Raw genomic sequence first — 24138 nt, 5'->3', positions numbered from 1 at the left:
GACAGAAAGCCCAAAGCTTCCTGCACACACACACACACACACACACACACACACACACACACACACACTCACACACACACACACACACACACACTCACACACACACTCACACTCCAGATGTTGGGGAATAAGGGACACTTAAAGAGCTGGTGAGTTACGTACATCCGAATTTCTCTCTCACACACACTGAGTTCAACACAGAGGCAGCCAAGAGAGAGAGAGAGGGAGAGAGAGAGAGGAGGAGAAGAAGAATGAGAAGAAGGAGAATGAGAAGAAGAAGGAGAAGAAGGAGAAGGAGAAGAAGGAGAAGAAGAAGGAGAAGAAGAAGAAGGGGAAGAAGAAGGAGAAGAAGAAGAAGGAGAAGAAGGAGAAGAAGAAGAAGGAGAAGAAGAAGGAGAAGAATAAGGAGAAGAAGAAGAAGGAGAAGAAGAAGGAGAAGGAGAAGAAGAAGGAGAAGAAGAAGAAGGAGAAGAAGAAGGAGAATGAGAAGAAGAAGAAGGAGAAGAAGAAGAAGAAGGAGAAGAAGAAGGAGAAGAAGAAGAAGGAGAAGAGGTAAAATGTTGCGTGCACTACATCAGGAAGTCCACAGAGAACAACATGTGCACCAACAGAAGGATCTGCATTGAGCACAAGACCAAGACCAGGATCAGACCAAGACCAGGATCAGGATCAACTCTGTTTGCGTCTGTTCATCCACAGCTGGAGGAACACAAACTGTGACCGACAGGTTACAGCAGCTGACAATCACATCTAACACGTCCTCTTCACTCTCTTCTCCTCTGCCATAGAAGCTGCTGACTGCTGGACCTGAAAACCTCCTCTTCTTCTTCTTCTCTTTCACATTTCAGTCAGCCTGTAAAAATCGAGTGCCCTGAAGAAGACCTGACGCGTCATGAAGGAGGACTCTGCATTAGAAGATCTCCTTCCTCTGCTGGAGTTTGTACTTCAACATTCCTGCAGTGACATGTTGTGATATGTAGCCTTGCAGTCCAGGATCGGGGCTAACGGGCCTCTGGGCGAGGACCTTTAACAGTGAGCGGAGTCTTGAAGAAGTGTCTTCATGCAGCGAGTGTTTGGTTTCATCTCGCCCTGGACTCTGTTGTTGTCTTTTGGACGCTGAGGCTACAGGAAGTCCCTGGTTTGTGATGAATCACACCTGAGCCTTCCAAAACTCAAACAAACATGTCAGTCTGCGTCTCCCCCGACGACGTCCAGATGCGTCACGTTTTCTCAGATTCAGTAAACATCACGTTGATCCGATTCATCCGCTCTCGACCAGAGGATTTCTTCCCAATCAATCAAGCTGTCAGCCTGCCTGTCCTCCTCCCAGTGTCGATGTCAGCGACACACCGCCACGTACAGCGGCATCAATCAACCTGCCGGGAGTTCACTCTGAGTTTCTGATGGCTCTCCGTGTTCCGAGCGATGCTCTGGGATTATTAACGCCATAAACAAGCCGAGCTGTGTTTTTCCTGCTCGTGTCTCAGAACAATATCTGCAGACGAGCTCGGGAATCGCTCACGCAACAGTTCACACTTCATCTGTCCCTGCAGAAACCCGCTAAAGCTGCACTGATCAATACTTTTATATGGATCACATATGTAATCAGTCTTTCAGCCTGTTTTAGCTCCTAGTTTTGGTTCTGTGGCACATTTACAAGCTCGTCAGATACGATCACACGTTTAAAAAGACGACTGTAAAAATCTGGTCTTTATTGATGAGCAGCGAGATTTATTCTAATTATTCTAATTAATCTGATACCGACACACACACACACACACACGCACACGATCGTCTTCTTTGATCAGGATGTTGGACACCGTCATGGAGTGTCCCTCAGCCAATCAGGACACTTCATTCTGAACCACTGCCCGCGACTCCAGCAGCGCTTTGATGACGTCGTCGCTGTAAGACAAGGTGTCTCGCAGCACCTGCACGGTGTGCTGGCCAATCAGAGGAGGGGGCGTCGGCTCGTTGCGAGTGAAGCTGCTGAATCGGACCGCCGGACCTGAAGACGAAAAAAGAGTGATTACTCCGCTGTCTCTATGGTAACGCTAAAACCTGAACCTCCAGACCAGCAGTGAGCAGGACTACAGCAGCCTACCGAGGTGGTACTGTAACGTGATTCCCTGTTGGACTCAGAGGCTGTCCGGTCTGGTCCGGTCCGGCTGCTGAGCCCGGCTCTGTTAGGCTAAATGGAGGACAGGAGGTTTGTGTCCCATGTTAAGCTAAATGTTTCCAACAGAACTTCTCGGATCGCCTCGTAACTGACTTTTGGACACAAACAGTGAGTTCCTGACAGCAACCTTCAAAACAAGACGAAGACGAAGACGAAGACGAGGACGGTCTGAGGCACTGATGTGTGTGTGTGTGTGTGTGTGTGTGTGTGTCACCTGTCAGGCGGGCCTAAATCACTGAGCTCACTGTGTTCCATGTAACTCTGTACCTCAGCCTCCTGATCAGGCCGCTTCTTTCCATGACTTTACTCACATGCAGACCAACACGAGGTCACCGGACGCCTCCGTCATTTAGTTTGTCTGCTCAGAGGGAACAAACTCAACAATCAAGAGCAGCACTAATGAGCTGAACTCTCACAGTCACTGTGTGTGTGTCTGAACACACACGTGCATGGTCACACGAGTGTGTGTGTGTGTGTGTGAGAGAACAGTGCTTCCATTTTCACCCCATTAGCGACCTGTTTTCCCCTTCAACTAGTGTGTGTGTGTGTGTGTGTGTGTGTGTGTGTGTTGGTAGTGGTGTAAGGGCAAATAATTCATGAATTCAGTTACGTAACATTTCTCGTCATCTGTCACATTTCTTTCCTTTTTTCTGTCCCGTCCATCGTCGGGAGCTGAAGTGAAACCAGAACCTCCAGGTTCTGTTCCAGCAGTAACATTTTAATAACTCCACGTCCTCCTCCACACGTCGCGTCGTCTACACGAGGACGTAAACATAGACATGCTCGTGCATTAGTGCGATACGTGAGGAAGAGCAGAAACACAGCTCACTGAGACACTTGATGTTTCCTCCTTTAACACCAGGACTGCCAGCTGTAGAGGACAGATGTGTCATGTCCAGCTGTAGAGGACAGATGTGTCATGTCTTCTCTACCTGCAGGTTTCCGTCTGACGTTACATAACCTCAGTCTGCAGTTTCTTGTCTTGGCTCTGAAGAGACAAAACCAGAAGAATGCCATGGACAGGCCGAGTGTTCTGAGCTGCACGTCTTCACGCTCAATTAACCCGCAAGGTACACACACACACACACACACACACACACACACACACACACTGCCTCTGTCCGTTATGAATGTCTCCCTGTTGGACCTGAAGACAGATTACACTGTGAAAACACGGCGGTGAGCAAACAGCTTCCTGTGTGTGGAAACACACTGAGATCCATCAAAGCAACTGAGCGTGTGTGTGTGTGTGTGTGTGTGTGTGTTTGTGTGTGTTTGTGTGTTTGGCTGCTCAACAGGATCTTGTAGTTTTATTTGTTTGTGTATCGGCAGGGAAATTCATAATGCAAACATCCCAGCAGTGTGTGTGTGTGTGTGTGTGTGTGTGTGTGTGTGTGTGTGCGTGTGTGTGTGCTTACCAGGTACAGTGATGCGTCCTGCTGTCGGGTGCTTCATCTCCATGATCAGTCCGTTATGTTTCACCTGCAAACACACACATAGAGTGTGAGGTGGAGCCAGACAGACAGACAGCAGACAGACAGACAGACAGACAGACAGACAGACAGACAGACAGACCACATTGTGGGTCCGGGTCGTCCTGACCCGTGTTCAGGTCTCAGTGACCTGCAGCTGAGGTGAAGGAGGACGTCTCTGTGACGGCAGACAAAGTTTATTGAAGACGCACCGCGGGGACGTGAACACCGAGTATCTGATTATGACATCACACACTCTCACTGTCCTCATTCACAGTCGATGTCGCTCAGCCACCGCTCTCTCTCTCTGTGACACAAACCGAGACTCTGACGACAGGTGACGCCGTTAATGTGACACCTCCAGTTATTATCAAGGTCACTCTGTCTCCACCTCCAGGACAAACCTTCAACCTGTGTTTTTATTTGCATCATTGGAAATAATTTGTGATTCACACACACACACACACACACACACACACACACACACACACCCTTCATCTCCAGGGGGGAAACTTTAATAAGAGCCAAACTCTGATCGATGGTTTTAATTTAAACATCAAACATGACACACTGTGCAGGAAGTCAACCAGTGCTAAACGAGTTACTGTGTGTGTGTGTGTGTGTGTGTGTGTGTGTGTGTGTGTGTAGAATAAACGACTACAGCTGATTTCTGTATCAACTGGAAGTTACACTGACAATCACAGGGAAAAAGATTGACATCTGCCTAACAAGCATATAGGATTACACACACACACACACACTGATATACAATGTGTGTGTGTGTGTGTTTGATGTGTGTGTGTGTTTGTGCATGCGTGCATACAAGTGTAACAGTATGATTACATGCATGTGTGTGTGTGTGTAATCCTATCTGCTTGTTAGGCAGGGTATCATTACATCCATATGGTCATCACACACACACACACACACACACACACACACACACACACACACACACACACACACACACACACACACACACACAGGTCAAACACATTGTCGATCTTCACGTTTTATTTTTCGGTTGTTTGTGAATGACAAACAGGAAACAGGAAACAGGAAACAGGAACAGTTTGATACTCGTCCATCATCATCGAGCTGAACGTCCTCAGCCTGAAGACACAAACACGTCCACGCTGTCCTCTCTGACTGTTATTTAATGTTTGTACCGCTAACCCAGAAACTCCACTGGACACGTCTCCGTCACGTCTCCGTCACGTCTCCGTCACGTCTCCGTCTTGTCTCCGTCACGTCTCCGTCACGTCTCCGTCACGTCTCCGTCTTGTCTCCGTCACGTCTCCGTCGTCCGTCCTGCATCGACTTCAAACCACCGGGAGTGTTTCAGAGCGTTTGGTCATTTTCCTGGTTCATGTTCTTTAAACATGCTTCTACATTGGAAACATGCTACGCACCTCATTTGTTTCTCTTTTGTCTGTTTTTACGGGGTGTTTTATTTTGAAAATCCAGCAGACTCTCTGTGCTGTGTCTGGCTTCCCAGGCCCGCTTCTGAACCGGACCTCGGCGGAGCTGGCCGGGTTCTATGAGGATGAAGTCAACATGATGATGTAACGCACGAGGCAGGAGCTACAGATGCTAAGCTAAGGGTTCCGTAAACATGTTTTTAACAAATCAGCCGTCAAAAACGACGACGCTGCAGCAGAGACATCCTCCATCAACTCTCCATCACGGCTCAGGCCACGACTTCTCCCGTGTTCCTCTCTCTGCTCCTGCAGCTTTTTCCCGCCTCCTCTTCCTCCCCATCACTCTTTATTCTTCTTCACCCTCCGCGTCTTTGAAGCTAGCTGTGGCAGTCCATTAAGTCGACTAACCAGCACCCATGGGAGCCATGCAGGCCGGCTGTTACACCATGTTACTGCAACATCAAGGAGAGGAGGATGGTGTGTGTGTGTGTGTGTGTGTGTGTGCAGCAGGATGCATGTATGCTGTGTGTGTGTGTGATAGTTGCCTGAACCTGCTGCTCTCTGTTTGACCTCAACAATCAAAGCAGCTTCTTTTCATTTCGCAGCGTTTTCGTTCCTGTGAAGTGTCCGCACACTTTTTTCTCCAGATATAAACTCATACGAGTTTTAGATGTGTTACATAAAGCTGCAGCCTGAATGTCAGAGCTCCCAGCTGATTTGGTTTTTCATGATTTCAGCTCAGGGTATGAATAATGCTCTTCATCATGTTAGGAAAATGAGTGTGTGTTTTAGCTGGAGAAATATTTATTTATAACTTTGAAGAGAAAAAGCCGAGCTACGTAAATGTATTATATCCTAGAAGAAGCTATGTATCTCAGTATCTATGAGACAGAACTTTATTTTGAAGTCTCCATGAAACGGGAAGTAGAGCTCTAATAGTGAACACAGCAACAGAACCTCTGAACCGGCAGTGTCCAGTCTAACAGTGAACACAGTTAGCGCTTCACTGCTGATCAATGTTTCCATCATAAAGTCTGTGAATCACCTCGGTACTGTGACGTTAATCGCTGTTGGTCTCGGAGGCTCCGACCCGGTCCACTTCTGTTGCTTGGTAACGGTAGATTCCGTTAGCAGCATCTAATTAGTGGTTAGCTACTTTAGCAACCTGTTAGGCTAAAGCTGTCTGTCATAAAAACACTCAGCGACTCAGAGCTCCATGCATGGCAGTTTTCCAGGTCTGAGGAGGTACAGCAGAGGGGTGATGAACCCGCTGACGATGCTGATGGACAGGCTGACTAAGGTGAACAACCTGCTGTGATGCAAACAACAGTGTTGGGCTGAGGATGAAGACTCGGAGGACGTGGCTGATGCTGGTGAACACCAGGGTGATCACGATGATCGTGAAGGCCTTTCTCTTCAGGCCATTCCGGCTCTCGTGGCCTCTGCTCCCGTCACCAGGCCCCGGCTGCTTCAGCACGCAGAGAACGTGGACACTGCAGTATAACATGAGCACCAGGAAGAACAGGGACATGGAGACCAGCAGGTACAATACGTGTATGACTGAGAGTGTGAAGGTAGGTATGATGCAGTACAGCAGCATCAGCAGCCATTCCACCATACAGCAGGCTAACCTGTACCGGAGAGGTTTGAACCTGTGGGGAGAGAAAATAAGTTTTGTTTAAGAAGCTACATTTCCTAAAAGCTCGTGGATTCAACGAGAACAAGCCTCACCAGTCCCGACTTACCTGAGGAAAACTGTGGGATGCACTACAGCCAGGTAGCGCTCCAGGCAGATGCAGCTCTGGAAGATCGGCCGGGAAATGAACATGAGTTGTAAGACACACTGCAGCAGTTGTATCCCGAAGACCATCGGCATCTTCAGCAGGAAGTAAAGCATCATATAAAGAGACGAGATGCAAAAGAGGATCTCAGAGACAGACAGGTTGAGGGCAAAGAGCTCTGAGGCCACAGACCCTCCTGATCCGCTGGCTATCAGCCACACCACGTACAGGTTAATGGGCAAACCCACGAAAAGGTTGCAGGTGAACAAGCCTGTTGCTCCATGATAGAAGTACAGATTGTCCAACATAAAGGTGTAGTTGTCTTCAGACAGATTCATCTTCATCCAACTCTTTCTGGGATCTGTAGCAGTAAACAGCACAGAGGTCAGTTCAAACTGTAAGTGAACACTGACCAAATAAAGTTTTGTGCACCCTAACCCTGCTGGATCACAGATGTTGATCATTGAAACTTTCCTCCATCGTGACAAAGAAATCTTTATTCCCAGTAAGAGGAAGAAGACGGCGACAACGTGTCTAGTCAGGACCAAGTTCAGCAATTCTCAAAACTGTAAGGAAGCCTGGGGATATTTTAGTTACTAGTTCACTGATGAAGACAAATTCATCTTTACATCCAATCACAGAGCTTCGGACTCTGTGGGCAGGCAGTTACTGGTTAGCTTTGTAGAGCTGAGGTCAAGTTCTTTCTAAAGACTGGTCTTAACAAAGGCTGGATCATCAGTTAGGACCAGGCTTAGTAAAAACCAGTTGGTGAACACGTAAGATGCCTCATTCAATGAGACGTTTGTGGTCCTGAGATTCTGTTCGTCAACCATCAATTAACTAATCACGACCATCTAACCTCTAAAGCTTCATATAGTCACTCAACACGCTCCCAAAGTCTCTGCTGCTTCTTGTATGTGTGTTTGATCACCAACTATAACAAGAGCGAACTGACATGACAGCTACTCATTCCCTAAGTTCAAACACAGACTCAGTCAACACAAAAGGTTTTCCACACCTCCATCACACATGTTGTCTGTTTCGAGGCTTGTGCTGCATCTAAACAACATCCACCCTCTCCTGGTTTTTGCATTCAAGAGGATCTCCTGTTTGTAATTTTGCCTTTTTGTTTCTCGGCTGCTTCACCACAAGCTCATTTTAAACTGGACCCACCTGTGGATTTGCATGACGGGCAGCGAGTGGAGTCTAAGTTTACATCTGGGGTATTCAAAACAAGCTGAAGGGAGACACGGATATGGTTTCTGTGAAAGGCTGAGGATTGAGGGTACGGCCACATTTGCATTGGATTTCCCTCCGAATATAATTTGTCAGTGGAATTTCACAAACAGAACAGCAGCTGCTCAGAGGATCCAAAACAAAGACTCAGTTTTAACTTCCTGCTCCACGAGTTTCCTGGTAATCCTGGATCAGGCCGTCTGTTTGTATCTTTATGCAGATGATACTCTGTTGTATAATGGAGTTATACTGTGGGGCTACCTCTGTGGGTCAGTCCAGCCAACACAAGATCCAAGATATGGTCACTTTCCATATCTTCATCATCCATCCGAAAAAACACGATGGCAGCGGCCATAAAGGGAAACCTGGGGCTTCGAAGTGGTGACATTATCTTAAGACCAGTCCCAGTTTGAATCTATTGATTCAAGCTCTGGAAAACTTTCCCAGAGAAGATGATTTTAATATTAGAATGATGTTTATGAAGCTCTGCCTGAAAGGACAGAAATCGACACATAATAAAGACACTGTCTATTCAGTCCAATGAAATGTCCTCATCCAGAGAATGTGGCCAAAACACTCATGTCTTCACCTGGTTTGTGTTGTGAGACCTACTGCACATGCTCATTAGTGCCCGCAGGTCACACAGACTTTGGGATGATGTCATGGACACAGAAATCTTTCTTCTCGGCTTCATGGCTTTGAAATTTCTAAAATATGCTGCAGAGGAGCTGAGCTGAGCTGAGCTGGGCTGAGCTGGGCTGAACTGAGCTGGGCTGAGCTGAGCTGGGCTGAGCTGGGCTGAGCTGGGCTGAACTGAGCTGGGCTGAGCTGAGCTGAGCTGGGCTGAGCTGAGCTGAGCTGAGCTGAGCTGGGCTGAGCTGAGCTGAGCTGAGCTGAGCTGAGCTGAGCTGAGCTGAGCTGAACTGAGCTGAGCTGAGCTGAGCTGAGCTGAGCTGAGCTGAGCTGAGCTGAGCTGAGCTGAACTGAGCTGAGCTGAGCTGAGCTGAGCTGAGCTGAGCTGAGCTGAGCTGAGCTGAGCTGAGCTGAGCTGAGCTGAGCTGAGCTGAGCTGAGCTGAGCTGAGCTGAGCTGAGCTGAGCTGAGCTGAGCTGAGCTGAGCTGAGCTGAGCTGAGCTGAGCTGAGCTGAGCTGAGCTGAGCTGAGCTGAGCTGAGCTGAGCTGAGCTGAGCTGAGCTGAGCTGAGCTGAGCTGAGCTGAGCTGAGCTGAGCTGAGCTGAGCTGAGCTGAGCTGAGCTGAGCTGAGCTGAGCTGAGCTGAGCTGAGCTGAGCTGAGCTGAGCTGAGCTGAGCTGAGCTGAGCTGAGCTGAGCTGAGCTGAGCTGAGCTGAGCTGAGCTGAGCTGAGCTGAGCTGAGCTGAGCTGAGCTGAGCTGAGCTGAGCTGAGCTGAGCTGAGCTGAGCTGAGCTGAGCTGAGCTGAGCTGAGCTGAGCTGAGCTGAGCTGAGCTGAACTGAGCTGAGCTGAGCTGAGCTGAGCTGAGCTGAGCTGAACTGAACTGAACTGAGCTGAGCTGCTGCAGCTCTGCGGCTGACCTCCGGGCTAACACAGCCCTTCACTGCACGGTAGTGTCAAAGGTCAAAGGTCACCTCAAAGGTTTGACACAATGTATTCAAACTAAATAAAATTACAATTAGTATAGCTTCAAAACATTTACTGCCACTGTCGACCACATGTAAACGTCACGTAGGTTCCTTCTGTATATAATCACAGACATGTGCTCCATACACATCAGTCGTGTTCATGGCTGTTGTCTTTGTTCTCAGCTGTTATGGCTGCATGAATGTGAGTTGGCCTACCTTCAGCTCTGTTTCCACCTGCAGCGTTGTGTGGATGTTTGTTCTCGTCTTCGATCATCATCCATCGACCAGCTGGGCGGATGCAAGTGGAGCCGCTGTCTCCTCCTCCTCCTCCTCCTCCTCCTCCTCCTCCCACCTGATTTGCATGACTGATGCTGTTGCGTTAAACCCGGAGGCTGCTTCATATGAGCTTTGACACCAGCACGTCTTGTGCAGAACGCCTGAACGACGACTTCAGTCTCCAAGCTGGCTACAGTCAGTCTACTGTCCAACTTTAATAACTCATCAGTTTGTTGACATGTTGCCACTAAATAAGATGATGTTAGTTAATATTTGTTATATCTGATCAGAAACAAGCGAGCCGACAACTTTGCTACCAGCCAATCATCAACCAGGTCCCCAGCAGCCAATCATCAACCAGGTCAGTAACAGTATCAGTAACATACGTGATTTATTTTTGTTGCACAAACCACGTGGTCAGTCCATCATTGAACATCCTCAACGAGACGACAACAAAACACGCTTCTGTTGTGTGTGTGTGTGTGTGTGTGTGTGTGTGTGTGTGTGTGTGTGTGTGTGTGTTATGTCCCTATAGAGGAGAGCTGACCCAAACACAGAGTTTAGGAAGGATAGTCTACAGTTTAAAAGTGCACTACATCCGGTGGCTTGGTGGTTACGACTCCTAACCACAGCCCTTGTGTTTGACCTCTCAGCGTGTTAACCCCGCTCTACCTCTCCACGCTTCCTGTTTGTATCTCTACTGTCACTATCAAATAAAAGCCAAAAATATTCAGCACATCCAACAGAGCAGCAATCAAAAACACATTAAGCCGACAGAAGAGTCGCCTGTCCATCGCGTTAGAACCATTCCCAGTGAATCTAAATCTCTGTATGAATTGTAGACGTGTGATTTTATTTCTCATATTTTGTATCAACTTAAAAAAGAAAGTTGTGATTGTCAACACGCAATGAGCCTGCTGAGCAATGCCCAGATCACATTCACACATTCACACAGTGGAAGCTGTCCAGTTTAACCACAGTCTGATCTTTGACGACCTTTCCCATCCCAGCATAGCAGGAACATTAATATGTTATCCGGAGGGGAACATGGACATGGACATGGACATGGACATGGACATGGACATGGACATGGACATGAACCGCTTTTCATCACAATTCACCACAGTTACAAAATGTCGCCAAGTATTTATCGTGATTGGAGCGGCAGACGCACCAGTGTCCATTTTGTCAACAGTCTCGTCAACAGTCTCGTCAGCAGTCTCGTCAGCAGTCTCGTCAGCAGTCTCGTCAACAGTCTCGTCAGCAGTCTCGTCAGCAGTCTCGTCAGCAGTCTCGTCAACAGTCTCGTCAGCAGTCTCGTCAGCAGTCTCGTCAGCAGTCTCGTCAACAGTCTCGTCAGCAGTCTCGTCAGCAGTCTCGTCAGCAGTCTCGTCAACAGTCTCGTCAGCAGTCTCGTCAGCAGTCTCGTCAGCAGTCTCGTCAACAGTCTCGTCAGCAGTCTCGTCAGCAGTCTCGTCAGCAGTCTCGTCAACAGTCTCGTCAGGCTGGTGGTTTGGTGGAGCCCGCCTCTCTGCGTGATACTCGCAGTTGTTAGTACGTGTTGTATCTGGTGGTTTGCTTGTATGACTTGTATGTATTTTAAGTATTGTGTTTGCTTCCTGCGCACTCAGAGCCAGCTTTAGTTTTAGGGGTGCTGCTCCTCGGTTTTCTAAATCTCAGACAGAAGTTAACGAAGTTTTACTTTCTCTCTGGATTTTCTTTCGTTAGCTTAGACTCAAACTTAGACTTCATTGGATTGAACAGCGTCCGCTCGTTTAACCCAGTACAACTGCTTTACGTTACTCCCTTTCCCCACACGAGCTGGGACGTAACAGTCAACCTGATGATGACCCCGGAGGATGAATCCTACTCAAAGTCAGTTGGATTCATCCTTTGGGGACCATGAATGTCTGCACACAATGTCACAGTGATCCATCTGAGAGGTGCTGTGATGTTTCAGTGTTGAACCGCACGGCAGAAACACAACAAGCGAAGTGAAGTGAAGAATAACAAAAAGTCCTTTGGAGTTTTAAAAGAGGTGTGGCACACACACACACACACACACACACACACACACACGCACACACACACACTAACAACACTCACACACACACACTTTGTGAGAGAGTGTGTGTGTTTTTAGTTTGTACGAAGTGGAAACTTTGGCATGTGGAATGTGTGTTTTGGATCGAAGAGTTGCCCATATGGAGAAAAACTGGATGAACAGTGTGTGAGTGTTAGTGTGTGTGTGTGAGTGTTGTTAGTGTGTGTGTGTGAGTGTTGTTAGTGTGTGTGTGTGAGTGTTAGTGTGTGTGAGTGTGTGTGAGTGTGTGTTAGTGTTGTTAGTGTGTGTGTGAGTGTTGTTAGTGTGTGTGTGTGTGTTGTTAGTGTGTGTGTGTGTGTGTTAGTGTGTGTGAGTGTGTGTGAGTGTGTGTGAGTGTTGTTAGTGTGTGTGTGTGTGTGTGAGTGTTGTTAGTGTGTGTGTGTTAGTGTGTGTGAGTGTGTGTGTGAGTGTTGTTAGTGTTAGTGTGCGTGTGTGTGTGTGTTGTTAGTGTGTGTGTGTGTGTTAGTGTGTGTTAGTGTGTGTGAGTGTGTGTTAGTGTGTGTTAGTGTGTGTTAGTGTGTGTTAGTGTGTGTGAGTGTGTTAGTGTGTGTGAGTGTGTGTTAGTGTGTGTGAGTGTGTGTGTTAGTGTGTGTGAGTGTGTTAGTGTGTGTGAGTGTGTGTGAGTGTGTGTGAGTGTGTGTTAGTGTGTGTGAGTGTGTGTGAGTGTGTTAGTGTGTGTTAGTGTGAGTGTGTGTGAGTGTTGTTAGTGAGTGTGTGTGTGTGTGTGTGTTAGTGTGTGTGTGAGTGTTGTTAGTGTGTGTGTGTGTGTGTGTGTGAGTGTGTTAGTGTGTGTTAGTGTGAGTGTGTGTGAGTGTTGTTAGTGTGTGTGTGTGTGAGTGTGTGTGAGTGTGTGTGAGTGTTGTTAGTGTGAGTGTGTGAGTGTTGTTAGTGTGTGTGTGTGAGTGTGTGTGAGTGTGTGTGTGTGTGTGAAGCAGCAGCTGTGTTCCAGGTGTGGAGCAGGACAGTAACCTCCTGTCAGCAGGGAGCTGTTCAGGAGCACACACTGTTAACTCCCACCCAGGAAAACAGCCAAATATGATTTCATACGTTATGTGGAGAGCTGAATCCAATCCAAAGCCTGGACCTGTGAGAGTCGCACTGAGGGCGACACTCACAGTTTCAACCTGGCTGGTAAGATGAGACCCGACGACTGACAGAGATAAATGATGTGATGCCGTTCATGCTCCCAGAATGCCTTTCAGCAGCCTCCATAGAGTAATACAACAACTACAACTCAGCAAATGGTGAAAGTGAGAAACTGGATTTAAGTCGGTGACTGCAGCCAGGTCGGCCGTCCTCCAAGACCTGAAAGTATGGGTCAGCATGGTCAGGTTACCCATCATGCCATGCTGTCTTTTGAACTGTGTCCCTCTCCTCTTTAGCCCGGAGGACACGGCGTCCATGATGTGGACTCATCAGACCACAAGACAGTTTTCCACTTCACCTCAGTCCACCTTAAACGAGCTCAGTCCACCTTAAACGAGCTCAGTCCACCTTAAATAAGCTCAGTCCACCTTAAATAAGCTGTCCTCAGTGTGTTGATGTTGTCCTCAGTGTCTTCAGTCCATGCAGTGATGTCCACCACAGAGTCCTGTCTGTGTTTGATGCTGTCTGCAGGCCTGAACATCACCGACACACATGATTGGTTCTCAGCCTGGTCCCTTGTTAGTGTGTGTGTGTGTGTGTGTGTGTGTGTGTGTGTGTGTGTGTAGAAGGTGAACTTCTTGAATTCTCTCTCGGTCAGAGACGAGCTGCGTGTCCTGTGTGACGTCACACATGGCGTTTTATTTATTTATTTATTTATTTATTGATTGATTGATTCATTCAGAACTCTTCGTTTGGACATTTTCTCTCGTTCAGTCACATTTTGGGTTTTTTCAGCTTCATCCAGACGGACGTGAAAACATCTGAGTCCAAAAATACCGCCTGACATACCAGCGTCCACATATTTGCTCTCTCTCTTCCTCTCTGCTTTTGTTTGAAACTCCTGATTATTATCCCTCTGTTTATCTCTCTCGTTTAATTGGACGCCCCTCCCCCTCCTCCTCCTCCTCCTGCTCCTCCTCCTCTTCCTCCTGCTCCTCCTCCTCCTCCTCCTCCGTCCCCATGGGAAAGTATGCAGACACATTTTGATTTGATTATGGCTCAAAAACCAAACTATGCTCAGTTGCATTCCATCTTCCACAAACAGACGATGTGGACAGAGCAAGGCAGCAGACGGAGACGGGTGGAGGGTTCGAGTCCGTCCTCACACACGCTCCGTGTGGGGCCAGACCTTTTAAAGGTGTGCTGTCTTTCTTTAACAATATATTTTTACCTCTGATGCCTGTCACCAGTTAATAAACCAATCACATCCTTTAACTCCATCGCTCTTTTGTCCTCTGGCAGAGGACGTGTTACAAAGACGCCCTCTACAGGCGCTGCGTCAAACTGCAGCAGCACAGACTTACATTTAATGTTAGCTGATGCTTTAATGCAAAGTGACAGGCAGGAAAGGAAACAGCCAGTGTGACGAGGACGTGTTGGTGCAGCAGTAAGAAACAGATGTGTCATGTCCAGCTGTAGAGGACAGATGTGTCATGTCCAGCTGTAGCGGACAGATGTGTCATGTCCAGCTGTAGAGGGACAGATGTGTCATGTCCAGCTGTAGAGGACAGATGTGTCATGTCCAGCTGTTGGTAGTGTTGTAGAGGAGGTCCTCTCTGCAGAGCTGGAGGTCTTCAGGAGGTCTGTGAAGGTAGAGAGGGACGCCCCTGATCTGTAGGAGCTGGTAGGACGTTCCACCAACGGGGAACAACAGACAGAAAAGTTTGGACTGTCCTGAGAGGACAGGTGGCAGAGCCAGGAGGAGGTAACATCTGTCTGTGTGAGGACGATCAAGGACCAGAGACTGCTTTGTCGTCAGCGTTAGAGATCTGAGTTTAACGTGGATCAGGAGCTGGGCAGCATGTTGAGTCAGGGAGGCCTGACCGGGCAACCGAGGCTACGTGATCACAGAAGGACAGCTGGTTTTAAACAGTGTCATCTGCATAGCACTGATACTTCACATTCAGACACTGAAAGCAAAAGTTCGGTCATACTGGTCGACAACACGCAGAGATGGTAGGTGCCATGTTCCAAGAGGAAAATAAACTGAAGGAAATATTCGGACAGGATTCTCTCTCTCTGCTTTGACTTCAGCGACGTCAACAAACAAACCACGGTTTACATGTGAAGAGCTGTTTGTCCTCTCGCTCGCTCTTCGTGATGAGTCAGTCGGTCTGTACAGTGTGAGAATAAAAGCTGCAGGCCGTGCAGACAGGATGGTTAAATAACATGTAAGGACAGCCTCATCTGAACCCATGCACCTCTGCAGGCTGGGGTTCATATGTGGTCACTTCAACAGGAAGAGGAAATGTGAAGAACAAACCGCAGACCTTCTTCTTCCGGACCTCAGGTTTGTCACGCCGAGCGCCTCAGCTGTCCTCCCTGTGGTTTCTAATATGACTTCCCATCATGCATCACAACTATAGCTTCCAAATGCTTTGACTTTGACCGTGAAGGGACAGAGGGGACAGGAGCTGAAACAACGTCCACTTGGAGCTGCAGGTAACGAGTAACAAGGGAGGGAGGAGGAAGGTACAGGAGAGGGGAAGGAAACGAAGACAACGTGAGGAAGAACAAGTGCAAAGGAGGAGAGGAAGAGGAGCTGAACAGACGGAGGGAGAGAGGAAGAAAGAAACGGATGAAGAAGGAGGAAACAGGACGACTGGTCACAAATAAAATGACCTGAGACAAACACACACACACACACACACACACACACACACCTGTTCATAACCAACCATGAGCATGTGAAGGAGCTGCTGTTAGCAGTTAGACGATCACACCCTGTGTGTGAGTGCAGCTCGTTTTAATAAATTTATTTTAATAATCAAAGTGTTGTGACGGTTCTCTCGACCTTTTTATGAGACAAAATGAAAGATTCAGGTTCTGTGAAACAATGTTTTTCTTCCAAGAAAGATTTTGTTTCTCATTTCAGTAATTCTGCAAAAACAAACCACATCCTCCTCCTCCTCCACACTCTTTATCTCTTCCTCTCTTTCATCATTTCCCTTCATCTCCTCTCCCTCCATCTTCTGAGTTTCCCAAATATTAGTGTTGATGATACTTTGTGTGTGATCCAGATCAGTTCAGCTCAGGTTCATCGGAGCACTGAACAAAACTCCAACAACAACGTGAATCCACAAGCCGACATCAGCTTTTAACTGAAGCCCTTCTTCTTTTTCTGAGTTCAGATGATGGAAGCACAGGAGCCTCAAATAAAACGGGATCTCACGGCCGCTCGGTGATACAGAATATAAAGACAACCATCATTCAAGCAGCCCCAAATTAAACAGCATTCATCTAAAGTGAAGTCATACAGACAGAGGAACACGCTGGTCCTCGAAAGGCTCGAAACAGTCCAACAGTTTAAGAACGTTTGTGGTTTGAATTTCACCGTCTACAATCCAGAATATGATTCAAAGATTCAGAGAATCAGAGAAATCTCTGCACGAGGCTGCAGCCCATCGGGTAGCAGCCTCTTCAGATGAAGCTCTCGAGTCGACCATGCAGAGACAAAGACAGATATCAACATCCAGAAACACCGCACACTCCTCTGGACCAGAACATCAGAGACCGACTGACGAGTCCACATTTCAAGCTGGTCGAGATGGACGTTATGTCCTCTGGGATAAAGACATGGGACATGGTGTGTTAGTGCCCATGGCATGATGGGTAACCTGCACATCTGTGAAGAACCATCGATGCAGGTTTTTCTAGTCAGCGTCTTCTTCAGGGACGTCCTGCGTATTTCATCAGATTCTGAAAGAATTTCACCACGAAACCGTGACAATGGTTTCTGTTGTTGGTCACATGATCAGTAACAGTTTGAACATATTGTCTTTGGGGTGCTGAACTTCAGATCTGCTCGATCCACAAAAACACAACTGAAGCTGTCGGCTGAATGACACAGCATAAAGGGACAAAATGTAGAAATCATGTGTCTCTCTGCAGAGACATTCAAGGCTGGATGAAGTTCACTCAGTCAGCTGAAAGCTCCGGCTTCTTCCCGCAGGTCAGTTCAAGTTTCATCTTATCTGTTCCAACTGTCCGTGATCCGAACACGTCACGTGGTCCGTCACTCCGTGCTTTCGTGTTCACTCTGCGAGGCTCTCGTACTTCGCGGCGTACCTGGATTTTCTCAAACCCACCTCTAACACTTTCCCAGATGTCCCAGAGCTGCTTTCCACCGGCCGCTGAGGATTTCCACCCGATTATTTCCAACTGATTATTTCCTTACTTTACCCTCCCTCAGCTGCATCACATCCTCCTCCCACTCTGATTACCGTTATTTCTTTTCCACGCAGTCATTCAGAGGTCACCGCGGCGTTTTGGACATCTGACCTCCGAACCTCCCGTGGCTGACTTGTAATCTTGGTGGTTTAAGATTTAAAAAGTCTAATAAATGTTGTCCACAGTGGACCTGACGAAGACCGGATATGTTGTCATGCACGTCAGCAGAATGAGTTTAAGAGTTACTTAAGGACGATATAAAGGATATAAAGTAACCTTCCTAAAGATCCTCACTCTGTAGGTGAATCCTGCCTTCTTTAAAATACAGAATGTTGTGTTTATAAGCTGATGAACTATTTCTATTCATCGTCAGAATGCCGTCATTTACTTAATGTTGTTCAAGTTCATTCATCCTGCCTCATTCTCCAAGTTTGACTTTGTCAGTATAGAAGCAACACATGAGAATGAAGAAAATAACTAAGTGATTACTAAATAAGTTCATCATCACTTCACTGAAGGCGTTTCATTGGAATAATTCAGAGAACATCTGTGAATCAACAGTTCCTCTGCAAACCGAGTCATAACTTTAGACGTTCATTTGAATTACAGCTGATTTTACAGCGTACTGAACATTAACTGAACATGATGACAAAATGATAATCACTGAAAACATCATGACAGCAGTCTGTTTCCAGGAGACGAGGTGAAAATAATGAAGGAAGTTCCAGATCTCTCTTTTCCTGAGGACCAGGTAGCTTGGAGGTGAAGGTGACGTAGCTCCAGCTGTTTTCTCCAACTTCCAAAGGTCACGGGGGCTTCTACGGCCCGCACGCTGGAAGACGGACTCCGACGGCGGTACGATCTGCCGCCCTCTTGTGTTATCATCGAGGAGCGGATCTCTGTGACGGGTCGATGCAAACAGGAGCTGCTCGCAGCAGCCAGGACTTCCATGGCTGGAGCAGCTTGTCAGGTGGACACAGCTCACTGTGAAGCTGCATCCTGGTTGTACTGGTCTGCTCCCAGTTTGAACATATGGGTGGCGTATGAAGCGGGGCAGAGCTCTGTCAGATCTCCCTGGATGAATAAAGTTTTAACGAGCAGCTGTTGCTCTGCGTCCCCGCGCTCCCATAACGAGCCAGCAGCCTGTAATCACAGCGTGACCTCTGACCTCTGACCGGGTCGCTCTGAACAATCAGACAGGAGAACACACGCCCTCACGCTGGACGATGCTACGATGATTAATAATCCTGCTTCACGTCAAAACGTGATCCCCGGGAGGAAGAAACAGGATGTGAGGGAGGAAGAGGAAGGACACGAATGATGACAGCAGCTTTAGCTTCGAGCTAATTATTGTTACCAAATCCTAAAACGAGTTCAAGGAAGCTTCAGAAGAAACATAACGCCATGAAATAATCCATGAAATGTTCATCCCTGGAAAGCAGCAGGAAGGAATTTCAGGTCTTCCAGGTGTCTCCAGGATGTGTGGGAACCTCCCCTGACCTGGCTCCAAACTTAAACATCTGTCAGGACAGATGATTAATGTGCCGCAGCAGGAGAACAGCACGTGTGCTCAGAGAGCAGCAAAGTGACAAATCACAGAATGAAGCATGAACTCAGATTTCACCACCGTGCTCCTTCTCCTCCGTCTGTCAGCCCGCCAACCCTTCAACAGCCCGTCAACAGCTACTGCATGGACGGACGTTCAGTGTCCCTGCAGGATCCGTCTTAAAGTTCCGGTGTGTCCACAGTCTTCAGACTGCGTTTGGACTCGTGTTTTTCTTTCCTTACGATGAGGCGACAGACTTCTGCTGAAGCTAGCTCCTCCGGCCCAAACTGCTTTACGCGAGAAGTTACTTCAAACGTCGTCCAAGCGACTTTTTATCAAGTAGTACCTGTTTGCACAGAACAAGGAGAACAAATGAAGTACGCAGCATGTTTAAAGACCACGAAGCAGGAAAATGAAATCTGAGCCGGTCAAAAAGTCTGGAGGGAGAAACGCTCCCGGTGGTTTGAAGTCGATGCAGGACGGACCACAGAGACGTGTCCGGTGGATTTTCAGGGTCACACAACTCAAAGAAGTTTGGCAGCTCCCAAAACATGAAGCTGCACAGTGTTGAGACATTTTACCGCCGTGTCTCACGTTGAGCTGGAAGATAAACTGGAGGCTGGAACACGTCCGTGACTGAGAGCCAATGTTCCACGAGAACAAGTGTCTTCAGAAATAAATAGCACCAATTACCGTGAAGAGGGAACAGGTTGTACAGTGCTGAGCTGCGATCCCACGACCAGAAAAAGACAGATGACAGGCAGAACGCCGCACATCACTGTCTATGAGGAAGGAGAGGAGGCCTGAGATCATTGAGCTCCTCTTTCCGGTTCAGGCTGTGGTGAAACGCTCAGTGTGCTGACAGACATGATGAACAGGCACAGCGTATAAAGAGGACGTTCATCTGACCTCTGACATCACGCAGGTGATCTGAAGGCCTGATGATCCTGCATCAGCTTCACTGCAGATCATCTGACACACCTGCTGCTTCCACCTGAGCAGCTGAGGATTTCCTGCTGCTGTAGGACAAACATGTCTGCCACAGTTTAAACCACTGACAGTCTAAAGAATGGACGTCCCCGCTCTTAACCCTGCATAACTTTAAGCTTTAATATAATGTGAACAGGTGAGTTGTATATAAATTCACCCTCAGTACAGTTGTCATGAACGGGGAAATTAGCTACAGAGACCAAAACTGTTTTTTGTACCAGGCTGTAAACATGTTTATTTCTGCTGTGAAGTTGGACATTTGGACATGGGGACTGATGGAGACTGACTCACTTCTGGAGCCAGCCTCAGGTGGACGTTAGAGGAACTGCAGGTTGTGTCACTTCTGCACTGGAAAGAAAAGTTCATGTGAATTATTTTCACGCATCTCTGCGTGCTCCATCAGTTTGATCCTGCTGGAGGACAGTGACGAGCACGGCGGTGTTTCTGGACTATCAGGACCTCGTTAAGTAGAATCAGGTGTGTGAGCTGAATTACCCAAATAAAGGTACAATCAGCCGAGAGGCTATGTGAGCTAAATGCTAACATCTTCACGGTGACAATGTTATGAAACGTCCACGTCTTCTTTTAGCGAGTTAGCATGCTAATTAACACAAAGGCATTTGTCTTTCAGGTATGTTGATAGTTGCTGGACTGGATCCATCTGTGGAGTCACGCAGACTCTCCGGAGGTCAGCAGTCTGCTGGAGGCCCAGCTCGAGGCCACTTGATGGATTGTGGATTTGGACAACCCGCTGCACTCGCCGGCTTCCTGGAAACACGACCGCACATGTCGGCTACGTCCGCACAAGCAGTGAAATACGGACGTTTGGTTACAGCTCCAGTCGAAGCCTTCCTTCCTGGTTCTGACACATCTCCAAAAAACGTCAAGAAGCTGACCGAGACGAGATTCATGAAGTTAAATGAAGTGAATAAATGCACCGTGGACATGGACATCAACACGCCGTGCCACCGTGTCACATCAGGTCCACGTTTCTTTATTGTGTCATTTGAGCTTTTTGAAGAACTCTTTTTTCACAGATGTGTTTCTGACGTTCAGGAAGTCTGTTTGTTCACTTCGGCCTCGTTTATGGAAACAAACATTCCACATTTGATTTTCTGCAACGTTTCTGGTTCGTTATGGTAAAATCACTTGACAGACGGCTTCAATTTGTTGAAATCAAAGATGGTCCCAAAGGGCGGGAACAAATCCTCTCTGCCTTCTTTCTCTGCCTCCGTTTGTACGTCACTCCAAACCTCTTTTGAGCATAATTGGGATACGATAAAAGCGTCTAATTCCAAAGCACACACAAATAGGCAGGAGGGTGTCCGTACACAGAAAGAGGAATAAATCCGTCGCTGCGCTGAGCAGATGATAAGAGCTATTAGTCGCAGGAGACAGCAGCCGGCTGGAACAGCTTCGCCTCTAATTGAGTTTCAAGAGTCTTCACGGACAGAGAGAAAGACAAATGTGCTCGGGCCATCATTCTTTCAGCAGACACAGAGGCAGTAATCATCGGAGGAAACAAAACCGCTGGAATTACAGGGATTCAAGAGCTCTCATAAAAACACTGAGAGACAAACCAGGAGGGATTCCCGACAGAAAAGCGCCTGTCAGTCACCTCTGGAGCAGTCGCACAGTGTGGAGCTCCATGACGGAGCTGTGGTCATGATGCAGAGGTCAGGGCAGTACAACTGAAGCAGATTATGCAACAAGTTAACCCTGAAGACTCCAGACGAGCTCTTGAATGTTGCTGCAGCTCTCTGAGAACTCAAATGACTCAACAAACACAACCTGACAGCTTCCAGAAGGTGGGACACCCGGGGACGCTCACAGAGGAAACCCAGGTGGAAACCCACCAAAATAAAATCACAGATAAACGTAATGTTAAACATTTCTGTTCTGGGTATTGATGACAACTTAAATGAAGTCCTGATCTTTGTATAGTGTGTTTTGATTCACTGGGAATGATTTTAAAATGACGGGCGCTCTGCGGTTTGGAGGGTTAACAAAGACCACCATCAGGGGTTGTCATATGTTAATCATTCTTAAGTCATCAGGAGTGTTTGTTACAGGACGAATACGGGAATGTTTATAGGGTTGGATTATCCTCAAAACTCTTCCTTACAATAAAAAGAAAGAAGACATTTCCAGTCGAGAGTTTACAGAAACATTCAATACAAACTTTGCCATGTTGAATGAATCTGGGCTAAATGTCTTTCATGGTCCAGAGATATAAAGATATATAGTACAACTCTTAATTATGGGCTTTTTGGTTCAAAGCTAATCGACCATCACTCTCAGGATGGACCGGGCCTCTTCCGCTGCGAGCAGATCGCATATTTAAGGCATGACGTACTAATGACCAGTTGTTGTGGAGACGTCAAACTTCTGTTGAAAATAAAGTGACTATGCTGATGTCTCTGTTTGCACATGCTCATCTCTTAGCTAATTATGGATTATCAGATGGTGGCACTAGATGAAGACTTTTGTCTTAATTCTTGCAGCCAACAACAGAGAAATGAGCGTTGTTGGCTTTAGCAAGGAAATAATGATGACCACTAAATGAAAACCCCAAAAAGCATAATATGACCCCAGATGATCGAGTACAGCATTCATCATTTGAAGTCCTGAATGCAGAAACAATCTTCAGTCTTCTTCCTTAGTGGGTCACATTGTGCTTTCTAAGCAGAAGTGATTTAGTTTGGGTGGTCATCTGTGATTTCTATTCCAAGTGATGGATCTTCCACCCTGGAGCAGACTGATAACATCCTTCAAAAGCCAGCTCCAGTTTATTTGTAAAGCAGTTTGAAAAAGGAAACTGATTCAAAGAAAAGCCCCAAAGCGGTCACCTCCATGTGTGTTTCCTCATCATTCTCATTCTTTGACACGTCTTGTTGGGTCCATTACAAAAAGATGCCTGTCTGTTATCCAAAATACACCCGCAGACGACTTACAAGAAGCTCTCCCCGCTGACTCAGCACTCCCTACGATAACAGAGCGATTCATCGCTTGACAGACGTGGACGATTTATCTGGTAGAGAAATGTGTTTGGGAACAGAGGAAGAGGCTGGGTGGGTGTCTTCCAAACCACCTAAAAACCCCCAAGAGCACAGATGAAGCTTTGCTGACGTCATTTTTTAGTCAAAAACACACAAACCATCACAATGTGCGTACTGAGCGGCTGTCTGGTTATTGAGAAGATACTGAATAAGAAACAAGGAGTCTCTGTGATCTCTTGAAACTCCCCTTTTTCTTTAATATCACATGAAAATGTACATAATATATACCAGACTATAAACTGTGTAAATAACTGTAGAGTGTGTCTGACAGACATTATTACTGACACTGCAGCAGCACAGAGACTTAAAGTCAGTCAAAGGCAGCTTGAGGTTGCCGAGCAACCAGGGTCAGCTGCAGGTCAGAGCAATTAACTGCAGCTGTGCTCTGTCTGTGTGTGAGTGACTGCTGAGAGACACAGAAAATCTCTAAATGAAGCCCCTCCAACTAGTGGACACTAATGCCAAACGGTAGGTGGTATCAAAAAGCCCAAATGACCGTGAGCATCCTCATCTTGTCGACCATGTGAATGCTGAATTTCAGTGTGTGAAGTTAAAAAATGTGACCTGGGGAGAGAGAGAAAGAACAGGTGCCCCGTGCTCCTTTGGGAAATTTCTCCTCTCCAGTTTACATGGGAGTAGATGGGGCTGTCGGTGGGTGATCCTGGAGCATCAGTGCGTCTCCCGCCAAAACTATAAGTCTGACAGCTTCAGCAGTGATATCGCTGCGTAGCCCACGAATTTTCCTACGTTTCTATGTAGAAATTATTTCTGTAGAGTGACATTTGTGGCCACGAGAGCCGGTCCCTCTATTTTTGGCAAAACTGTTTAGAAAGCACGCTGAAATTCCTGGAATACATCAGAATAATAAGTATGGGGAATAGTGAATAGTGGCCTTACAGACACAATAACTGCCAAATGAACAACGTTACAGCAGGAACCAGGCTGTAAACATGTTTGTTTCTGCTGTGAAGTTGGACATTTGAACATGGGGACTTATGGAGACTGACTCACTTCTGGAGCCAGCCTCAGGTGGACGATAGAGGAACTGCAGTTTCTGCATTGGCTTCACTTCACAGCCATGGAGGTTGCCGCCTGGTTATAGCACTTACAGGAGCATGCCAGCATGCAGAGTAAGAATACAGACACAGCAATCTGACTTC

General features: G+C 47.2%; 1 protein-coding gene across 5 annotated transcripts in view; it reads right to left on the bottom strand.

The window, feature by feature from the left end:
* Nucleotides 1-1692: 1692 nt before the first annotated feature.
* LOC109140709 (C-X-C chemokine receptor type 3) overlaps nucleotides 1693-24138 on the bottom strand; it is a 31262-nt gene continuing 8816 nt past the window's right edge. Inside the window, exons 1-4 of one of the 5 annotated variants that reach the window (XM_019268278.2) lie at nucleotides 9904-11245; nucleotides 6818-6948; nucleotides 6704-6724; nucleotides 3698-6565 (exon numbers count right to left, since the gene is read on the bottom strand). In XM_019268278.2, coding sequence (XP_019123823.2) covers nucleotides 6271-6565; nucleotides 6704-6724; nucleotides 6818-6948 — 447 coding nt within the window. In that variant the 5' untranslated portion in view covers nucleotides 9904-11245 and the 3' untranslated portion in view covers nucleotides 3698-6270. Of the gene's footprint in view, nucleotides 2009-3597; nucleotides 3662-3697; nucleotides 6725-6817; nucleotides 6949-9903; nucleotides 11246-24138 lie in introns of those variants that run through there. The other 4 variants (XR_003461977.1, XM_027276562.1, XR_003461976.1 and 1 more) reach the window with 4 other exon arrangements.

Source organism: Larimichthys crocea, unplaced genomic scaffold (assembly GCF_000972845.2).
Source record: "Larimichthys crocea isolate SSNF unplaced genomic scaffold, L_crocea_2.0 scaffold451, whole genome shotgun sequence".
In the NCBI taxonomy this organism is placed as follows: domain Eukaryota; kingdom Metazoa; phylum Chordata; class Actinopteri; family Sciaenidae; genus Larimichthys; species Larimichthys crocea.
Note: the sequence above shows the minus strand (reverse complement) of the source record. Positions and strands in the feature narration are given on the sequence as shown.